The sequence below is a fragment of the Lolium perenne genome, chromosome 1 (assembly GCF_019359855.2).
Source record: "Lolium perenne isolate Kyuss_39 chromosome 1, Kyuss_2.0, whole genome shotgun sequence".
Taxonomy (NCBI): domain Eukaryota; kingdom Viridiplantae; phylum Streptophyta; class Magnoliopsida; order Poales; family Poaceae; genus Lolium; species Lolium perenne.
The window spans coordinates 2,675,634-2,698,000 of NC_067244.2; the positions used below are offsets into that span (position 1 = coordinate 2,675,634).

General features: G+C 44.6%; 1 protein-coding gene across 1 annotated transcript; it reads left to right on the forward strand.

The window, feature by feature from the left end:
• Window positions 1–1,832: 1,832 nt before the first annotated feature.
• On the forward strand, window positions 1,833–21,174 carry LOC127340993 (uncharacterized). The gene is made up of 3 exons (XM_051366764.2): window positions 1,833–3,551; window positions 19,582–20,189; window positions 20,289–21,174. The coding sequence occupies exons 1-3, from the start codon at window positions 2,009–2,011 to the stop codon at window positions 21,006–21,008; spliced, it is 2,871 nt and encodes a 956-aa protein (XP_051222724.1). The 5' UTR covers window positions 1,833–2,008; the 3' UTR covers window positions 21,009–21,174.
• Window positions 21,175–22,367: the final 1,193 nt, after the last annotated feature.

Here is a 22,367-nt window from a genome sequence, read left to right on the forward strand (position 1 = left end):
CTTTGAGAGCATGTCAGGTCTCCGGATCAATTTCCACAAGAGTGAGGTCATGGTGATGGGGGTGGAGGCGGCGGACGGCCTAAGGATTGCACATATGCTCAATTGCAAGCAAGGCGCCTTCCCCTTCACCTACTTGGGTCTGCCGGTCAGTGTCCGGGCCCTCTCGGCAGCGGATTGGGGTCCCCTGATGACCAAGGTGGGCAAACGCGCTGAACCTTGGATGGGAAAATTGATGTCCTCGGCGGCACGTTTAACCCTTATCAACGCTTGTTTGTCTAACTTGCCCCTACACGCTATGGCAGTCTGCCTGCTGGGAGAGGGTACCCATAGCACTTTGAACAAACATCGCTCGCGCTTATTTTGGGAAGCCAATAGCACGAAACGCAAGTACCATTGGGTACGTTGGTCGGCTATGTGCAAGCCGAAAAGCCTAGGGGGGCTGGGGATAGTCGATACGCGGCTAATGAACATGTGCCTCCTTGTAAAATGGATTTGGAGGCTGTACGACGGGGAGCAGGGCCTTTGGGCTGACATCATTCGAAACAAATACCTTAGAGATAAGGATCTGCTGCTGGATGCCCATCGGGCCGGTTCGCAATTCTGGAATGCGGTCCAGAAACTCAAACACCTGTTCCGGCTTGGGGCCAAACATGTGGTGCATAACGGGAAGGCGACCAGTTTTTGGCGGGACTGGTGGCAAGGGTCGGGGCCCCTGTGTACTAGATTCCCTGCTCTTTTCGCCATTGCGGAGGAGCCAGAGGCCTCGGTTGAGGTGGCGCATAGGGAAGGGAGCTGGCACATCCCCTTCCGACACCAATTGGGAGTTGGGGAGCGCATTGATTGGGCCAATCTCTATACCCCAGTTATCCCAACAGCAGGACACCATGGTTTGGGCGCTTGAGCCTTCGGGGAGGTTCTCGGTCCGATCACTATACCTTAAGCTGTGTCAGGGCACCCCTAGCAAATATTTCACCGACCTTTGGTGGATTGCGGTCCCCATGAAGATGCGTATCTTCCATTGGCAGCTTGCCAGGAAGCGCCTCCCATCTAATGAGGACATTAGGAGGCGTAGGGGACCCACGACGGGCGCTTGTGCCCTCTGTGGGGAGACAAAAGACAATAACCATATCTTCTTCTCCTGCCCATTGGCCAAATTCCTGTGGAGCGCAGTTAAGGAACTGCTTGGTCACACTTGGGATCCATCTTGCTTTGCGGATATTTTCCAGCTCCTTTAGAACCAAGTGGGGCAAACTAGACTAGTTCTTTGGATCGCTTGTGCGACGCTTCTTTGGACGCTTTGGAACCTTAGAAACAAGTTTAATATCGATGGGGTTTTCCCGAGCCAACCTGCTGACGGGCTGTACAAAATGACTATTTATATGCAGGTGTGGAAGCCAGTGGCTAGGAGCCAGGATCGCGCGGCGGTGGAGGAGGCGATCACCCGGATTCGCTCTCTTCATGCGACTACCAGGGACCAAGACTAGGCTGTCTCCCTTGGGTCATGTATCTCCGAAGTAGTACTGTAGCGAGGTGTTGGGGCACTAGCTGCTGTACTGTACGGTGTGTGGGCTCTCATGTCTAGAGCATTGTGTTGTTTCGCTAGACTGGACCTCAGCTTTGTTTTTTCTTGTCGGTGACCGTGTTGTTGAGAACCTTGTTTACTGTGGCCGTTGTGGCTTTATTAATTTAAAGCCAGGCTCTGCTCGACCCTTCAGTCTAAAAATGTACTATGTATCAGCTTTTGTACAGAAAAGGTATCTCAGGTGGACTGGAAAAAGCTAAAATATCCGGAACCACGGCGGTCATCTCACGGCGAGGCGGACGGCGGATTCCACACCTGTACCTACCGGTGAATTTAAAATCGCCGCTTTCCCCTCCACCATCCCCCAGCAAAGACTTGTGGGATAAAAAGACGACTTGGTTAAAGAGATAAGAGAGAAGCGGTTTAGGAGCAAACCAAGCTCGTACACGTACTTCATCCAACTATCAAACCACAAAGCTCAGCAAGATGGAGAGAATCAATGTAGAAGAAGCTGCGGCTGGCAAGATCAATTCCCTGCTGCTGGATTCGGCGCGCGTTGGCTCCTGGGTGGCGCTGGACTTCCTTCTGAAGCATGATCCGCCAATGATGATTCGTACCGAAGAATTTCTTGCGTTGGTAGCGAGTGCCAACAGAAGAACTGCTGCTCCTGATGTGGACCCGGGCATCGACCAGGAGCCTGCTTCCCTTGCAGCAGGAGCACTCCTACAGGGGGTCCTGGAAGCTGATGTTGGCGACATCAAACCCCCGCTGCTGCTATCGGCGCGCGTGGGCTCCTGGAAGGCGCTGAAACTGCTCTTCGACCGGGAAGACCCACAAGATCCACCAATGGTGATTCCTTCTGAAGAATTTCTTGCGTCGCTAGTGATAGCCAAGGGAAGCGTCCCGGTTCCGGTTCCAGCTGCTCCTGATTCACGACAGGGCGTCCTCCGGCCTGTCTCCCTTGCAGCACGACAACTGCTCAAGGGCGTCACTCCTGATGGGGATAGCGTGCTACATGTGATCGCCACAAGTGGCGATGACAAGGATTTCTTGAAGTATGCCGGTATGATCTGCGGCAGGGAGAGGGGCCTCCTGTTTCTGAAGAATCGCAATGGTGAGACACCATTGCATTGTGCTGACCGAGCTGGGAACTCCAAAATGGTCTCTCATCTTATAGATCTAGCTGGACGTGAAACTTCTGCTGGGGAAATCAATCCCCCTCTGCTGCTATCGGCGCGCGCGGGCTCCTGGAAGGCTCTGAAACTCCTTTTCGACCGGGATGACGCACAATATCCACCAATGATGATTCCGACTGAGGAATTTCTTGGGTCGCTAGTGATAGCTGAGGAACCAGCTGCTCGTGATCTAGAACAGGGCGTCCCCCGGCCTGTTTCCATTGCACCACGACAACTCCTCAAGGGCGTCACTCCTGATGGGGATAGTGTGCTACACGCTGTCGCTGGAAGTGGGGACGGAGAGAATTTCCTCAAGTATGCCGCCATGATCTGCGGCAGGGACTGGGACCTCCTGTTTACCAAGAATCACAATGGTGACACACCATTGCATTGTGCTGCTCGAGCTGGGAACTCCAAAATGGCTTCTTGTCTCATGGCTCTAGCTGGGTCTGCACGCGACGACGACGGTCCTGATGGGAAGCTCACGCTCCTGAGAATGCAAAATAAACGTCACGAAACGGCCCTGCACGAGGCTATCCGAAGCGAAGACGGTAGACTTCTGGGTCCTGAGGACAGACAGGCTTTGTTTCAAGCTAACCGCCCAACAGCAGAAAAGATTAGAGATTTTGTACTTCAACAGAAAGGAATGACTATAGTCAAGCAGCTAATGGGTGTTGATCCCCAATTGGCTAATTATCCCGCAAACGGCATTTCACCGTTGTACCTGGCCATCCTGCTGGAGAAGGGTACCATTGCACTGACTCTATATCAGAAGAGCGGTGGCAAACTTTCCTACTCCGGAGCAGATGGACAAAATGCCTTGCATGCTGCTCTTATTCGAGACAGAGACACAGGTACCAACTAAATGCATCTGTTTTTTATGATTGGTACATATACACTATGTGTCTATTATTTTTCACCAACTATATATATCTGTATGTTGGACCAATAAATAACCATAGTTCAGAAAAATACAATTATCGTTATTTTAACTCACATGTACCCCATTGACTTGCTTTGAGTTGTTATCAAATTGATATGAGCGGTCAATTTGATGTGATGCAATGGCTGTTACCTCTTAAGTATACATTTTTGCGATCAAACATGGTCTTTATTAGAGACGAATAATGAGCTTTTGCATCATCTTACCTCCATAGAAGTAAGACAAAGTTTTAATCTGTTCCAATGGTTGATCCAAGTTACTTTTGCCTTAACACAAGTAATGCTCGTAAGGTAACTATTAAATTGTTTTGTAAGGTTTTAAATAGGCGCATATGATTCCATAACAACCATCTCTGGTGACTCGAGCTATAAAACTAGCCCTTAGAAGTTGTAAAAAGGCATTTACCAAGGAGATACGAATTCTTAACTTCTGGCCATGTAAGTGGTTTGTAAGACTTTCTAAAACCTCCTTCTTAATCAATGAAAATGACAAATCTTTTGGCTTGTATAAAAAAGCGAATTCTTAACTTCTAGGTCGTGAATACCATGACCCCCTCATCTTTTGGACGATATACCACATCTAATCTAGCCAGTCGGTTTCATTTTTACACGGTCTCATTGCACAAAGTATCTAGATGGGAACTAATCCAATCAATGTAGAACTTATTTTGGCAGCTAAAAGAATAATATCATACACAATAAAATATTGCTTAGTACTAAATTAGGGAGAACCCATCTTTCGTCAACGTAAAGTAATTTTTCTTTCCAACAACATAATTTTTTCCTAGAGACACCATGTTACCATTGGGCATTTTCAAGTCTCTTATAGTGGATCGGAATACCAAAATACCTAATTAGAAATTGGCCATCCGCACTGCAAATGTTTCGGCATATTTAGCAGCCATGTGTCACCGGCTTTCCCCAAACAAATGAATTCACTCTTATAGAAATTAATTTTCATCCGATTCTTTCATTCGCGGTAAGAGGTTGAGTAGAAATTCCTCGATTGAGTAAATTCTTGATACACCGACTGTTTCTATCTCAATGTTAGTTTAAAATATCGCAAGCAATAGGTGTTCGGATAGTTGTGTTGATAGAGGTTGCTATAAGCCCTTGATTGGGGAGACCGAGGGATAACTGCTCTAACATTACTATTTTAATTTCAGGTTTTTAGCTATTTCGAGATAATAATCCATAAATAGAATCGTTTTATCTGCATATAGATAATCCACCATCCACTAGGTGTGAAAGTACACCGTCAGTTTGACCATCTACCTTTGCATACTCAATCCTGACGTCCGGCACTATGTTACATAGTATGGGAGATATTGAGTCGCCTTGTCTTAATCCCTTTTCTGTTTTGAAGTAGTGACCAACATATCATCGTTGACTTTATTGGCCACACAATCTGGAGTGAAAAAATAATAGATACAAGCATGTCAACACCCGGATTTTTAAGTCCAGATGCCTGTCATGCCATACATCGCAATCCCAGGAATATTGTTGTTGCGAGACATAACAGCTGAATATCATAAGTCATCATTCATTACATACCATAGTCGTCTTTACAAATAGGGATCACATGATCCCATAGTACACACAGAGTCGATCTAGGGATCAACATTCACCAAGTTCATAGTTTCATAGCGGAAGCGTAACGTAGAAGGGACTCTCTAGTCCACAGGCCAACGTCTGACGTCAGAAGGCTCCCCAGTTGTCGTGGGCGTCCTGCTGGTCGTCTTCTTCAAACTGTTGTTCTGCTTCAGAATCTGGCCATTTGAATAGCCAGGGACACAGCCGTGAGTACTTTAAGGTACTCGCAAACTAATATCACGGTAAGTGCTAAAAGTTCTAGTAAGGGGGTACTAAGCTCTAGTTTATTTTGCATAAAGCTAAATTTGGTTTCACAAACATTTTTGTAAACAACTCTTCAAATGCTATCTAACTCAAGTGGGAACATTAGTGTCATTCCCACTACTCTGCTGTGATTCCAGGTCAGAATCACATTTTAAATTCAAAATCATAAATCACCCTTCACCATTCCTAGTTTTCGAAAAGTTCTGATGACGGAACAGTATGGCCTTTCCAACTGTCCATAACCGAGGACGCGGCTATTCGAATAGGTTTACTCTGCAGAGGTTGTACACTTGTGCCACAACAATTGCAATAGCTCGTCAGGGGTAACTGGCCCTGATTTATCGTACGCAGTACGCGAACTACCAATCATAACCTTTCATTTACCTACCCTAGTATAGGCACCTCTCCCCATGAGCTTGGCCTCCCAGTGAAGACCGACAGTCAGCCTGGGAACTGCACACGGCTTGGGCCGGACATTCACCTCATTTCGCATCATATCGTATCGTTTCTTTGTGGTAGAGGCAGCTTTCGGCATAACCCCGATGATGCTGGTTTAGAGGGAACCCATACTAAGACACACAAACTTCCAGTTAAGCCCTACCCAGATCAGGTATTGTGGGGGTACGGTAAAATTGGAATGGTATCGCATCCGAACCCAACCATCAGTGTTTTGTAAAATTCACCAAGTCATTCACCGGTCATATTCACCTTCAAAAATCATTCATTGGAAAGCATCTTCATTCCAAGGTTTCAAACTCCTTCAAAATCTCTCAATAGAATGACTCGTCATTCCAAGGTTTTCGAAATCATTTCAGTTCCCGGTTCCCCAAATGGAGTAGTCACTTTCAAGGTAGCACTAGCATCTAGGTATGAGGGTGCTAAGTATTTTGTTTTGCTTCTAGGCTAAGTTTGATACTCTTGTACTAATCCCATACTAACCAAGTGAATCATGAATCAAAAAGTACTTTGATAACACAAAGGTAAATAAAGCTTGTAAAGTAAAAACTGGAAAATAGGATCATAAGCCTAAAGTAAAATAGGGGAATGCTCTGCTCATAGAGAGCTTAGCAAGTTGCAAGAGTATTATCTTGCAACCCAAAAATGGTTTGCCTCAAGCTAGCTTGCCTTGGTGGTAGCTTGCTAACTTTACTACTTTAGTAAACTTCTTTACCTTGACCAAAGTTAACTATAAAAGTAAATCATTTAGAAAACAAGTAAAAACTTGGGATGGGTTCATATAAGAAAAGATAAGAAACATGGTGCCATGCCCCAAGGGGCTTTGCACCTTGCAAGAGTAAAAGCTTGCTCTGGTATTTCAGCTTGCCTTGGTTGAAGTGAGGGTCCAAGTTCTCTTCTCCTTCCTTGTTGTAGAAGTCCTCCTCTTCCTGATGGTCTCCGGGACTAGCGTCTAAAATACGAATACGGGGCATACAATCATCACTTTACATACTAAACTAATCACACACAAGCTTCACACAACTTAGCTAGCATCCATACTACTATTCAGTGGGTGGATGTGTTCCTCTTATTCAAGAAAACATAGTTTCCTCTCATACTAACTTAGGTGTTACTTTTAATTACATAGAGAAATAAATTCCTCTTATTATATTATTAAGATTTAATTTCTCTGATGAACACAATATGACCTAGGTTGACTAAGGTCAACCTCTTCATACTCCTCATTTGAGAAAATGATTTAAATGAGGTTTCATACCTCATACAATTTAATACTAACAAGGGTACAGATTTAATATCACCAAATACTCAACATGAGATTATATAGACCATGGTCCATAACTTATGTTGAAATACTTGAGACCAAGATTTAAATGAGAAGACAACCTCCCATAAGATTTAACACATAGTTGTAACTAGGTTAACACTACCATTGAGGTGATTTTACATCCTCAACAATTCATTGGCTATTCTAACAATACTTGTACTCACACCAATATTCCAATTACACCTATAATACAAAAAAAAGGGTGCATTGGTTGTGGGGTTTGAGAAAATAATTTCCTCTCTCTACATGGAAATGATAATTTCCATCTAGGGTTGGAGAAACACTTCTCTCTTATTGAAAACTTCTTAAGATTTAATTTCTCAAACAATCATACATGAAATCATGTTGACTCAGGTCAACCATTCATTCTCCTTATTTGAGAAATAGATTTAAATGAGGTAGAATACCCCATACCATTTAATAACACTACATATGATTTAAATCTCTAAATAATTCATATAAGTGAGTTTGGCCAGGGGTCCAAACATCACATGAATTCATTGGAGACAAGAATTTAAATGAAGCATAAGACTTCATATGCCTTACTTAATAATTTTTGGACAATATCAACTAGTTAAACTAGCCATATTGCACATTTCTTAAACTAGGGCATGATCATGCAAGGTGACCACACCATTTTATTTCATAAACAATTAGTGCAAGTCAAAAGTGAGCTAAAGGAGTTGGAATTTACTCAATAGCTATTTTGGTTGATTTTTAAGAATTACTCTAAGGCAGAAAAGTCCCTGTCTTGTTATTTTTGTCAGATTATTTCTACACAAGACCTTGAGGTGGGACAAGTGGCATTGGGTAGATATTTTCCTAAGCTTTCCAACCAAATAAAATTCACTAGATTTGGTTTAGCCAATTTGAAATGGTTAAATTTCAAAGTGGAGGCAGTATTGAAAAAGTTTGAAAAGGATTTAAATAAAATTTCCTAGACGGGCTGGCGGGAAACTAAACAGGCCGAAACTATTTAAAACGCAGCGAAGACGAGTTGGGCCGGCCCAGTGGTGCGTCCAGCGCGCAGCGGGCCAGCTGACAACGGGCCCCACTAGTCAGCGGGTCTTACTTACCGAAACGGTACGGGGGCTGAGGGGCGTAGGATCAGAAGCGGATCGGACGGCTGGGGATCGTCGTCGTCGTCGACGAGAGGCAGATGCGGGCACGGCGGAGGAAGGGGGTCGGCGGCGAGCTGGGGCGTCGGCGGTCGACGGCGAGGTGCGCAGCGACGTTGTCGAAGACGGCGGTCCTCCTGGTAGCCGCGGCGTCTCCGGGGAGGGCTCCAATCGGCGGCGGCGTGCGCGTCGGCTTGCGGGTCTCCGGCGTGCAATTGGCCGGCTAGCGGTGGCGAGGTGCTATGGAGAGGGCGGAGGAGATTCAGAGGGAGGAGAGGAGTGGATTGTGAAGGTGAAGGCGCGGGGACGGCTCCTTTATAGGGGCGAGTTGGCCGTGAGGGTGTGCGGCGAGGGCGACAGCAGGCGGCGGTTCCGGCGGGCTAGAGGGCTGGGCAACGACGTGGCGGTGTTCAGCAAGTCCAGGCGGTTCTCCTGGAGGTGACAGCGGGGTCGGGCGGTGTCGGACGGCGACGCATTGCTTCCCGCGTCCGCGGCGGCGTCCGCGGGAAAATGTCGACGTGTCGACGGCGGCAGCAGCGCGAGGACACGGGACCGTGTCGGGCGGGTTCAGGGTGCGGCGGTGATGCTCGACGCGTAGCCGGGGTCGGGGAGGCGGCGTTCGTCGGCGTCGCACGTGGCCAGGGCGTGTCCACGGGCGCGCGCACGACGTGGTCGGCATGGTCCTGGGCTGATCTGGGCGCATGGGTTTCGGCCGCTGTCGTCGTTCATCTTGACAGGGGCAAGGCTAGGGAGGTAGAGGGAGGTGAGGTGGAGCTGAATGGCAGCAGGGCCATGGCTGGAGGTGAAGGAGAAAGGAGGGGGCACGGCATGGCCGGCATGCTATGGCATGGCCATGGCTAGGCCATGTCTTGCCCTTCCCTAGGGTTGCTGTGGTGGTGTGAGGCAGAGAGGGGGCAAGGGGACAGTATGGTGTAGGTTGGGGGAGATTATGGGTAGTAGAACACTATTTCAAATAGTGTTGCATTTATGCCATATTTGGAAATTGCCAAATTTGCTCAAATTTGATTGAGTTCAAAAGGTTGACCAAAAAGACAAGAGTGGGTTTGGTTTGGTTCTAAATGACCAGAGGCAAGGAGAGGTGGTGGTGGAATTTAGAAATTCAAGATATGTCAATTTTCACTAAGTGGGAGATTGTTCCACTTAATTAAAAGTGCCAACTTTGGAGGAGCAAAGCAATTGATCAAGAAGGATTTTGGCAAGGTGGTCTTTACAAAAAGTGTTCATCTTGATGTCCTCTTAGATGACATGCAAAGAGTTGGGAAAGTTCCGTTTGAAAAACTTGAAATAGAGAGGCTCAAAGTAGTGACCAGAATAATAATGGCAGATTTGACCATTATTGCATGTGATCCCCAATTGAGTTTGAAATTGATTTGAATTGGGTTTCTTGGATTCCAAAAGTTGTAATAGATGTTTAGCATCATTATACAACTAATGGTGAAGGCCAAAATGGGCTAGGGTCAAAATTTAGAAAAAAGGCATAAGCCCTATGTGAGGTTTTGTGAATTTCTAACTATTTAAACTTTTATTTTTCTTGGCCTTGCTTTGACAAGGGTGAGGTTTATTTGGTGTTAGATGAAGTTGGATGAAAGGTTCCAACCATTTTGAGGCAAGGTTGGTGCCTAGATCAAGAGTTGATAAATTGGCCCTATGTGTATGTGAGGAAAATGGAAATATCCCACTATTGGGTTTCTCTCCATTTGATTGGACTTGTCTTGACTCTAATGTCATTTTTATTAGTTTAGAAACATTTTCAAACCATTGAAACCATTTCAAATGGTCTTGCTCCAAGATTTGCAAAATTGGTCAAAACACATGAGAGAGGACATGTCAATTTTTCTTATTCTTGTAAGGTGCTCCCCTTGCTTTACTTGAGCAAGGGTGAAGGGTCAAATTAGGTTTAGATTAGGTTCAGAGATGGTTTCACACCATTTTGGTAAAGGTAGAAGTGCATAGGACAAGAATTTGTGAAAATGGCTAGGGGTCACATATGCCTCTATGCATATGTGGCATTTGATTTTTAATAGAACTTGGCTTGACCCAAAGATGTTGTTGGGTGTTGAAATGGCATATAGGAGTGATCCAACCATTCAACTTCAAGTCTAGGGTCAAGATCCTCAATTTCACGAATTTGATATTTTGCTCTCATATGCCTCTATGGCATTATTACTCTCTTTTTGAAAACCTTGTGTTCCACATTTGGATTGCGTTGGAAAAGCACTAACTAGGGTTCAAGAAGGTTTTCCAATTCTCTACATCAAGTAGAAAGGCCTAGGGAAAGTTTTACAAAAAGGGCCATAGGCATATCTGCCTCTTTTCTTAAATAAGATTTTTCCTTTTTATTTTATTCTTCCAAGATTGAGGACAAGAGGGGTGAGGTTGAGGGTTTAGTAACTTTGGCAAAGGTTCACCACTATTTAGCAGAAGAAAAGGGGTAAGGTTTCAGATTCACATATTAGGGCTATAGGCCCATATATAGTTTTTCCTTTATTCAGGGTTTCTCAAATTAGATCAAAGGAGTTTTGAAAAGGTTAGGGCTTAGGGTTCTTCTTATTTGATTTCTTTCTCTTTTTGTTTTTATTTGGTTTGTGATCTTTACTTGATCACTCTAGGGTTTTAGGGTGTATCACATAAGTATACCACACTCATCAAGGCAAGAACACAAGTAATAGGTAGGAGCACTAGGCATAACACTCTAATTCAGAAAAGTTTTTGTTGGTCCTCATTTTTGGAAAAAGAAAATTCATCTTTGCTTTGTTTTGAAATTTGGGGTGTTACAAACCCTTCCCCCTTAAACAAATCTCGTCCCGAGATTTTAAGAAGAGTTAGGTGCCTAAGAAAGATTGGGGGATAAGATTTAGTAGGGCACATACTTGTCATGTTCCGAGATGCTTCTTGTGCTTCGGCGGTCTTCAGGTGGTAGTAGCGACCGGTGCGGTTGTTCGGGTAGTTTGGAGCAAACTTTCTTCTAGTTGCGATATGGTGCTGCTGCTGTGCCAGTGCAGAGGGGTTGGCGGCGATCTTGGCAAGCTTCTTGCGGCATTCTTTGGAGAAATGACCCACAGTTCCATATTCATAGCAGGTTACCGCTGACTTGCTTGTTTGCGCGATGGGTACAGCATTGCTTCCCGTCCTGGGGGCATTGTTGGTGGCTTTCCTCGGGCACTTGTTAGAGTAGTGACCAGTAGCACCGCATGCGTAGCAAGTCACATTGGACTTGGCTCTAGGGGCATGGTGGGGTACTGGGATGAGCCGTTCTAGTGATGCTATCTTCACGCGGAGGCGGGCAATGAGGTAGTCCTTCTTGGCGTGTTGGTGGCGAAGTGCCTTGCGCTCCATTGCAAGGATGCTGATGGCTTCAGTCATCCTGGCGTGCTCAGGGTGTATCTGCTTGGCTTGGGCACGGGAGTTGTTGCGGGTAGGAGGGGCCATCTGAACATCGAAGTAGATAATAAGGTAAGAGGGAAACTTCTATGGTTTGTTTGAGTTAAAATTCAATAATTGAAAACTTGAAAACTTGAGGAGTGTTGAGGGGGTAAAAACTAGCAACACTTTTTCATTCATACCAAACATCACACATTACAAACCTAACACACCGTTGGTTTGAAGAACCATTCATTCGTTCTACGATACAAGGGGATCCTGATACACTCACACCTACTTAAGTGCGGGAGTGATACTATTCTCTCGGGTGGACTCTTCTTCTTCACGGTTGAGGTGCTTGGCGTGAGGCGAGGGCGTTGTCCAAATCCCTGCAGGTTTTGTACTGCCTGAAGTCCTGAGGTGCTTCGTAGGGGTTCATCCTTGGTTGCGGTGGGGGCATGGTCATTGGTTCTCCCCAGGGGTCATGTCTTGGGTAGTAGATGAAGCGAGTGTTCTTGATCTTGTCCTTATTTTGTCCACACAGACGAAAAATTGCCTCTTGCATCGCTTCGGCTAGTCCTTCCTTCCAAGTGTTTCCCGTTCTGACAATCCAAATGGTTTCCCATACCGGGGCATCAAGCTTCCTTCGTAGATCGGTAGAAACGTCCTTGAGGTGGTTCTCCTGCCTTAGCCTTGAGTGGCATTCCGAAGAACTTGGGGTACGGGTGTCCGAGATAATCCACTAGTTGCTTCAACTCTTTTTCGAACTTGAGGTCGCCTTCGGAACCAAGCTGATAGGACTCCCATTGGTACGTCATCTGTGAGCAAAGAGGAGTAAATTAGAGAAGTAGTCAAGTGTGCAAGTTTTTATGTAGGCTTGCAAGAAAGTAGAGTATGTCTTTCTCATTTTTGGCAAGGAATCTCAAAGGTAAGGGTAAGAACAAGTTTTCACAAGTATTCACTTCATTGGTTTTTGAAACTAAGTTTTTCAGACGTCCATTCTAACTAGGGTCTCCTAAGGTCAAACAATGGCTCTGATACCAACTTGTCAACACCCGGATTTTTAAGTCCAGATGCCTGTCATGCCATACATCGCAATCCCAGGAATATTGTTGTTGCGAGACATAACAGCTGAATATCATAAGTCATCATTCATTACATACCATAGTCGTCTTTACAAATAGGGATCACATGATCCCATAGTACACACAGAGTCGATCTAGGGATCAACATTCACCAAGTTCATAGTTTCATAGCGGAAGCGTAACGTAGAAGGGACTCTCTAGTCCACAGGCCAACGTCTGACGTCAGAAGGCTCCCCAGTTGTCGTGGGCGTCCTGCTGGTCGTCTTCTTCAAACTGTTGTTCTGCTTCAGAATCTGGCCATTTGAATAGCCAGGGACACAGCCGTGAGTACTTTAAGGTACTCGCAAACTAATATCACGGTAAGTGCTAAAAGTTCTAGTAAGGGGGTACTAAGCTCTAGTTTATTTTGCATAAAGCTAAATTTGGTTTCACAAACATTTTTGTAAACAACTCTTCAAATGCTATCTAACTCAAGTGGGAACATTAGTGTCATTCCCACTACTCTGCTGTGATTCCAGGTCAGAATCACATTTTAAATTCAAAATCATAAATCACCCTTCACCATTCCTAGTTTTCGAAAAGTTCTGATGACGGAACAGTATGGCCTTTCCAACTGTCCATAACCGAGGACGCGGCTATTCGAATAGGTTTACTCTGCAGAGGTTGTACACTTGTGCCACAACAATTGCAATAGCTCGTCAGGGGTAACTGGCCCTGATTTATCGTACGCAGTACGCGAACTACCAATCATAACCTTTCATTTACCTACCCTAGTATAGGCACCTCTCCCCATGAGCTTGGCCTCCCGGTGAAGACCGACGGTCGGCACTGGGAGCTGCACGAGGCTTGGGCCGGACATTCACCTCATTTCGCATCATATCGTATCGTTTCTTTGTGGTAGAGGCAGCTTTCGGCATAACCCCGATGATGCTGGTTTAGAGGGAACCCATACTAAGACACACAAACTTCCAGTTAAGCCCTACCCAGATCAGGTATTGTGGGGGTACGGTAAAATTGGAATGGTATCGCATCCGAACCCAACCATCAGTGTTTTGTAAAATTCACCAAGTCATTCACCGGTCATATTCACCTTCAAAAATCATTCATTGGAAAGCATCTTCATTCCAAGGTTTCAAACTCCTTCAAAATCTCTCAATAGAATGACTCGTCATTCCAAGGTTTTCGAAATCATTTCGGTTCCGGTTCCCCAAATGGAGTAGTCACTTTCAAGGTAGCACTAGCATCTAGGTATGAGGGTGCTAAGTATTTTGTTTTGCTTCTAGGCTAAGTTTGATACTCTTGTACTAATCCCATACTAACCAAGTGAATCATGAATCAAAAAGTACTTTGATAACACAAAGGTAAATAAAGCTTGTAAAGTAAAAACTGGAAAATAGGATCATAAGCCTAAAGTAAAATAGGGGAATGCTCTGCTCATAGAGAGCTTAGCAAGTTGCAAGAGTATTATCTTGCAACCCAAAAATGGTTTGCCTCAAGCTAGCTTGCCTTGGTGGTAGCTTGCTAACTTTACTACTTTAGTAAACTTCTTTACCTTGACCAAAGTTAACTATAAAAGTAAATCATTTAGAAAACAAGTAAAAACTTGGGATGGGTTCATATAAGAAAAGATAAGAAACATGGTGCCATGCCCCAAGGGGCTTTGCACCTTGCAAGAGTAAAAAGCTTGCTCACGGTATTTCAGCTTGCCTTGGTTGAAGTGAGGGTCCAAGTTCTCTTCTCCTTCCTTGTTGTAGAAGTCCTCCTCTTCCTGATGGTCTCCGGGACTAGCGTCTAAAATACGAATACGGGGCATACAATCATCACTTTACATACTAAACTAATCACACACAAGCTTCACACAACTTAGCTAGCATCCATACTACTATTCAGTGGGTGGATGTGTTCCTCTTATTCAAGAAAACATAGTTTCCTCTCATACTAACTTAGGTGTTACTTTTAATTACATAGAGAAATAAATTCCTCTTATTATATTATTAAGATTTAATTTCTCTGATGAACACAATATGACCTAGGTTGACTAAGGTCAACCTCTTCATACTCCTCATTTGAGAAAATGATTTAAATGAGGTTTCATACCTCATACAATTTAATACTAACAAGGGTACAGATTTAATATCACCAAATACTCAACATGAGATTATATAGACCATGGTCCATAACTTATGTTGAAATACTTGAGACCAAGATTTAAATGAGAAGACAACCTCCCATAAGATTTAACACATAGTTGTAACTAGGTTAACACTACCATTGAGGTGATTTTACATCCTCAACAATTCATTGGCTATTCTAACAATACTTGTACTCACACCAATATTCCAATTACACCTATAATACAAAAAAAAGGGTGCATTGGTTGTGGGGTTTGAGAAAATAATTTCCTCTCTCTACATGGAAATGATAATTTCCATCTAGGGTTGGAGAAACACTTCTCTCTTATTGAAAACTTCTTAAGATTTAATTTCTCAAACAATCATACATGAAATCATGTTGACTCAGGTCAACCATTCATTCTCCTTATTTGAGAAATAGATTTAAATGAGGTAGAATACCCCATACCATTTAATAACACTACATATGATTTAAATCTCTAAATAATTCATATAAGTGAGTTTGGCCAGGGGTCCAAACATCACATGAATTCATTGGAGACAAGAATTTAAATGAAGCATAAGACTTCATATGCCTTACTTAATAATTTTTGGACAATATCAACTAGTTAAACTAGCCATATTGCACATTTCTTAAACTAGGGCATGATCATGCAAGGTGACCACACCATTTTATTTCATAAACAATTAGTGCAAGTCAAAAGTGAGCTAAAGGAGTTGGAATTTACTCAATAGCTATTTTGGTTGATTTTTAAGAATTACTCTAAGGCAGAAAAGTCCCTGTCTTGTTATTTTTGTCAGATTATTTCTACACAAGACCTTGAGGTGGGACAAGTGGCATTGGGTAGATATTTTCCTAAGCTTTCCAACCAAATAAAATTCACTAGATTTGGTTTAGCCAATTTGAAATGGTTAAATTTCAAAGTGGAGGCAGTATTGAAAAAGTTTGAAAAGGATTTAAATAAAATTTCCTAGACGGGCTGGCGGGAAACTAAACAGGCCGAAACTATTTAAAACGCAGCGAAGACGAGTTGGGCCGGCCCGATGGTGCGTCCAGCGCGCAGCGGGCAGCTGACAACGGGCCCCACTAGTCAGCGGGTCTTACTTACCGAAACGGTCTGCAGGGCTGAGGCGTAGGATCGAAGCGGATCGGACGGCTGGGGATCGTCGTCGTCGTCGACGAGAGGCAGACGCGGGCACGCGGAGGAAGGGGTCGGCGGCGAGCTGGGGCGTCGGCGGTCGACGGCGAGGTGCGCAGCGACGTTGTCGAAGACGGCGGTCCTCCTGGTAGCCGCGGCGTCTCCGGGGAGGGCTCCAATCGGCGGCGGCGTCTGCGTCAGCTTGCGGGTCTCCGGCGTGCAATTGGCCGGCTAGCGGTGGCGAGGTGCTATGGAGAGGGCGGAGGAGATTCAGAGGGAGGAGAGAGGAGTGGATTTGCTGTGAAGGTGAAGGCGCGGGGACGGCTCCTTTTATAGGGGCGAGTTGGCCGTGAGGGTGTGCGGCGAGGGCGACGAGCAGAGGCGGCGGTTCCGGCGGGCTAGAGGGCTGGGCAACGACGTGGCGGTGTTCAGCAAGTCCAGCGGTTCTCTGGAGGTGACAGCGGGGTCGGGCGGTGTCGGACGGCGACGCATTGCTTCCGCGTCCGCGGCGGCGTCCGCGGGAAAATGTCGACGTGTCGACGGCGGCAGGCAGCGCGAGGACACGGGACCGTGTCAGGCGGGTTCAGGGTGCGGCGGTGATGCTCGACGCGTAGCCGAGGGTCCGGGAGGCGGCGTTCGTCGGCGTCGCACGTGGCCAGGGCGTGTCCACGGGCGCGCGCACGACGTGGTCGGCATGGTCCTGGGCTGATCTGGGCGCATGGGTTTCGGCCGCATCGTCGTTCATCTTGACAGGGGCAAGGCTAGGGAGGTAGAGGGAGGTGAGGTGGAGCTGAATGGCAGCAGGGCCATGGCTGGAGGTGAAGGAGAAAGGAGGGGCACGGCATGGCCGGCATGCTATGGCATGGCCATGGCTAGGCCATGTCTTGCCCTTCCCTAGGGTTCTTTGTGGTGGTGTGAGGCAGAGAGGGGGCAAGGGGACAGTATGGTGTAGGTTGGGGGAGATTATGGGTAGTAGAACACTATTTCAAATAGTGTTGCATTTATGCCATATTTGGAAATTGCCAAATTTGCTCAAATTTGATTGAGTTCAAAAGGTTGACCAAAAAGACAAGAGTGGGTTTGGTTTGGTTCTAAATGACCAGAGGCAAGGAGAGGTGGTGGTGGAATTTAGAAATTCAAGATATGTCAATTTTCACTAAGTGGGAGATTGTTCCACTTAATTAAAAGTGCCAACTTTGGAGGAGCAAAGCAATTGATCAAGAAGGATTTTGGCAAGGTGGTCTTTACAAAAAGTGTTCATCTTGATGTCCTCTTAGATGACATGCAAAGAGTTGGGAAAGTTCAGTTTGAAAAACTTGAAATAGAGAGGCTCAAAGTAGTGACCAGAATAATAATGGCAGATTTGACCATTATTGCATGTGATCCCCAATTGAGTTTGAAATTGATTTGAATTGGGTTTCTTGGATTCCAAAAGTTGTAATAGATGTTTAGCATCATTATACAACTAATGGTGAAGGCCAAAATGGGCTAGGGTCAAAATTTAGAAAAAAGGCATAAGCCCTATGTGAGGTTTTGTGAATTTCTAACTATTTAAACTTTTATTTTTCTTGGCCTTGCTTTGACAAGGGTGAGGTTTATTTGGTGTTAGATGAAGTTGGATGAAAGGTTCCAACCATTTTGAGGCAAGGTTGGTGCCTAGATCAAGAGTTGATAAATTGGCCCTATGTGTATGTGAGGAAAATGGAAATATCCCACTATTGGGTTTCTCTCCATTTGATTGGACTTGTCTTGACTCTAATGTCATTTTTATTAGTTTAGAAACATTTTCAAACCATTGAAACCATTTCAAATGGTCTTGCTCCAAGATTTGCAAAATTGGTCAAAACACATGAGAGAGGACATGTCAATTTTTCTTATTCTTGTAAGGTGCTCCCCTTGCTTTACTTGAGCAAGGGTGAAGGGTCAAATTAGGTTTAGATTAGGTTCAGAGATGGTTTCACACCATTTTGGTAAAGGTAGAAGTGCATAGGACAAGAATTTGTGAAAATGGCTAGGGGTCACATATGCCTCTATGCATATGTGGCATTTGATTTTTAATAGAACTTGGCTTGACCCAAAGATGTTGTTGGGTGTTGAAATGGCATATAGGAGTGATCCAACCATTCAACTTCAAGTCTAGGGTCAAGATCCTCAATTTCACGAATTTGATATTTTGCTCTCATATGCCTCTATGGCATTATTACTCTCTTTTTGAAAACCTTGTGTTCCACATTTGGATTGCGTTGGAAAAGCACTAACTAGGGTTCAAGAAGGTTTTCCAATTCTCTACATCAAGTAGAAAGGCCTAGGGAAAGTTTTACAAAAAGGGCCATAGGCATATCTGCCTCTTTTCTTAAATAAGATTTTTCCTTTTTATTTTATTCTTCCAAGATTGAGGACAAGAGGGGTGAGGTTGAGGGTTTAGTAACTTTGGCAAAGGTTCACCACTATTTAGCAGAAGAAAAGGGGTAAGGTTTCAGATTCACATATTAGGGCTATAGGCCCATATATAGTTTTTCCCTTATTCAGGGTTTCTCAAATTAGATCAAAGGAGTTTTGAAAAGGTTAGGGCTTAGGGTTCTTCTTATTTGATTTCTTTCTCTTTTTGTTTTTATTTGGTTTGTGATCTTTACTTGATCACTCTAGGGTTTTAGGGTGTATCACATAAGTATACCACACTCATCAAGGCAAGAACACAAGTAATAGGTAGGAGCACTAGGCATAACACTCTAATTCAGAAAAGTTTTTGTTGGTCCTCATTTTTGGAAAAAGAAAATTCATCTTTGCTTTGTTTTGAAATTTGGGGTGTTACAAAGCATGTCACACTTCTAAAAATACATTCATTCTCGGGGTTTTCTACAAAATGACCATTTGATCTTGACATATACCTTTTCAAAGGTATTATAACACATGGATGTACAAAGTCAACAATATATTGATGTTAAATTACTCGAGGATTTACCTGTCTATTTTGGGTTCCAAAGATAATAATATTTTTTTTTTCTTTTTTGAATATCTAGTTTGGCGTTTTGTAATAGCAATATCAAAATAAAAGTTCTATTGACACCATGTTCTAAGAAGAGAAAGAAGCAAATTCAACATATTTTAATGTACAATGTAATGTATGTGCGATACACTTTTGTAAGAATGATCTGTATAGTCTATACAAAAATCATTATATTTGGAAGAGAGAGAATATTAAATCTGGAAAAAAATTCCCTTCCAATGTTGTGTTACACTTGCTACTCATAAAGTTGGATTCACTATTGATCAATGGACGGGAAGGATCGAGTTTTTCTCTTACCGCGCCTTAAAACATCTCGTTGTCTTGGATATAAACGTTCAGTTCTACGGAATGCTATTGAGATTCAGATAATTGATGCAAGATAAAATACACATATTGCAGCCTTTTCTGATTCACTAACACAAAAGGCATATTCTTCACAGTGATGGTGGAGCTCCTACTGGATTGGAACAAGAATCTTACCATGCAAGTTGACAAAGATGGGAGTGCACCGCTTCACTTTGCTCCAGCGAGGAACTATTGGACTGGCTCAATTCTGCGTATTCATCTCCAAAGACCATATAGGTATATTTTTCACTGGTTTCCCTGTACGTCTTCACGTACACTTGAGAAAGTATTCAAAGCGAACCCTGCAGCATTATATCAGGCAGACAAGAACGGATTTTTCCCCATACATGTGGCTGCCTCTATAAGTGCCAGAGATGCCATAGGATTATTCGTTCGGGAGTGTCCGGGTAGTGCCGGATTGCGCGACGCTAAAGGAAAAACGTTCCTTCATGTCGCCATCGAGAAACGAATACTGGGCCCAGTTTATTATGCATGTGGAAATCCATCTTTAGCTTCGATTCTGAATATGCAAGACAATGACGGGAACACTGCATTGCACTCAGCTATCCAAGCTGGGAGCTTGAGGATGTTCTGTGCTCTGTTTGGGAATCCGGAGGTGAATCTGAATCTAACAAATAACATAGGGGAAACTCCCCGTGATCTATCCAGAAGTAAGCTTTGGCGTGGAATCGGTTATACTTTGGTAATACACTCTCTGCATTACTTTCCGTTTCATTCCTTGAATATCATAAATCAATCTTGGCAAATTTTACTCACATATTCCTGCCCGTTTTTCTTTCAGAACTCTGAGAACATAATATGCTACGCCTTGTCGTCTGTTGGGGCGAACCACGGTGCCCTTCGTCGGGATAAGACCGAGGAAAAGTATAGTTGCCGTACAAACCCGGAGGACGAGGACAGAGAATCACAGAGGCTGAAAGATGCAACACAGACGTTTATCGTTGCTTCAGTCCTAATAGCAACTATGGCGTTCACTGCAACTTTTGCCATTCCTGGAGGTTACAGAGCTGATGATCGTACAAATGGAGGCACGCCAACGCTTGCTGGGGGATATATTTTTGACGCGTTCATTATGGCCACCGCGTTAGCTTTCATCTGCTCCCTACTAGCCACCACAGGCTTCATGCTAGCTGGAATTCCCATAATTAACTTGACCAACCGCAAAATCTACCTTGTCACGTCCGACTTTTTCTTTTCGTGGTCGGTCACATGCATCTCTATTGTTTTCGCGCTGGGTGTGTATATGGTGCTAGCTCCCGTTGCTCGTAGTACCGCTGTCATCATTTGTGTTATTACTCCGGCCATATTGGTGATAGGTAAAGATATGGGGTATCTTTTTAAAATGGCAACTCTTGCACGACCGTTATGTGTTAGGAAAGGGCTATTCCTAGGAATGTTACATTTGCTAGACGGGATAATATTCAAAATGGCATTTGCACTTTGGCCCTTCGTAGTTATCTTCGGTTGGGGCGGGTTGGCAAGAATCCACCACCGCCGCTAAACCATACATAAGCATGGGCTTCTCCAGAACTTGCGTCGAGTTTGTAAGACTGGTTGAATTTGTAACTTCGTTTCTGCAAGACTGGTTGGATTTGTAAATTTCTTTATGTAAGATCGACTTGTTGAATTTGTAAGACATTACCAGTGTTACAATATTTTCCTACATACGTATACAGCTCCATGTGCTCTGCATGAGTGCTAGTCTTCCAACGTCTCTCTTTGGAGAGTACCTGTGATTCTAATTTGAATGATCCAACATCACAGATTCTAGACCTAGTTAAATATTTGACTGGTTTAGAAATCCAAAATCTTTGCATCAAGTGATAGGTTTCCCATTTTTTGGAAGTGTTAATGAATGAAAAATAATATTTTGTACTTTGGAACCTTTGCCACAAAAAATGGCACCCAAGTTAGGTTTTGGTAGGACACATGGCTAGACAGAAGTATGTTTTTTTCTCGAAATGGGGGAATTATCACCGCAGCCTCTGCATCCAAGGGATGCACACAACTTGTTTATTAGATTATTCACAACATCTTACAAGAGAAATTACAAAGATCGGACCAAAGCCACCAAACTAGCGACAACTCGCTAATCCTACAACACCGATGAAGGGGGAGTCCATGACTAGAGCCAACACCCTGACATCACACCAACGCGCATCATCTATAAATCGAAGGCCTCAACAAGTCGCCCAATAGCGATCAAGTGGCACAACCGGTCCGGCAGACCCTAAACGCGTACCATTATACACGCTCAAGAAGTCCTCGCCGCCACCGTCTTCCGCGTATCCATCTTCAGGAGAGATAAAAGCAATGACCTTGCGAGACCTGCCACCAACGCCACCATGACGCTAGACAGCTCCACCACCCTGCGCACGTCGAACATGATGTATCCGACGCTGAGACACTGCTGCACCACGCCACCGAGACTCGCCGTCTTCAACACGAAAGAAAATTAAACGCCGCTCCAACTCAGGACCCCTCCAGCTTGCATCTGCTCCATAGACGATGACCCCATCAGGGAGAACGACGCCATACGCCGCCATCGTCCGATCCGGGAGACCCGGATCTAGGGTTTCCCCTAGAGCAGTCTGGGCTAGGAGACGATAAGCATCAGTTGTGACAAGATATCCAAGATGATGCCTCCACAGGGGTATGACATGGTGTGCCACCATCGACTGATCTGAAGGATCTAGGGTTTTCCCCGGAGACTCTTGGCCGCAGATGGATGACAAACTTCCCGCAAGCTCGACGCCGACAATGGCAACCGCCACCACATAGCGAGGACGATGTCGACGAGGCTTCAGGAGGATCCTTACCGCCTCCATCGCCGCCCATAGCCGCTCCTCCCGGATCGATT

Coding starts and splice junctions, on each gene's coding strand:
- LOC127340993 (XM_051366764.2), top strand. CDS start 2,009: ATGGAGAGAATCAATGTAGAAGAAGCTGCGGCTGGCAAGATCAATTCC. Junction 3,552..19,581: donor TATTCGAGACAGAGACACAG/GTACCAACTAAA, acceptor TATTCTTCACAG/TGATGGTGGAGCTCCTACTG. Junction 20,190..20,288: donor GTGGAATCGGTTATACTTTG/GTAATACACTCT, acceptor TTTTTCTTTCAG/AACTCTGAGAACATAATATG.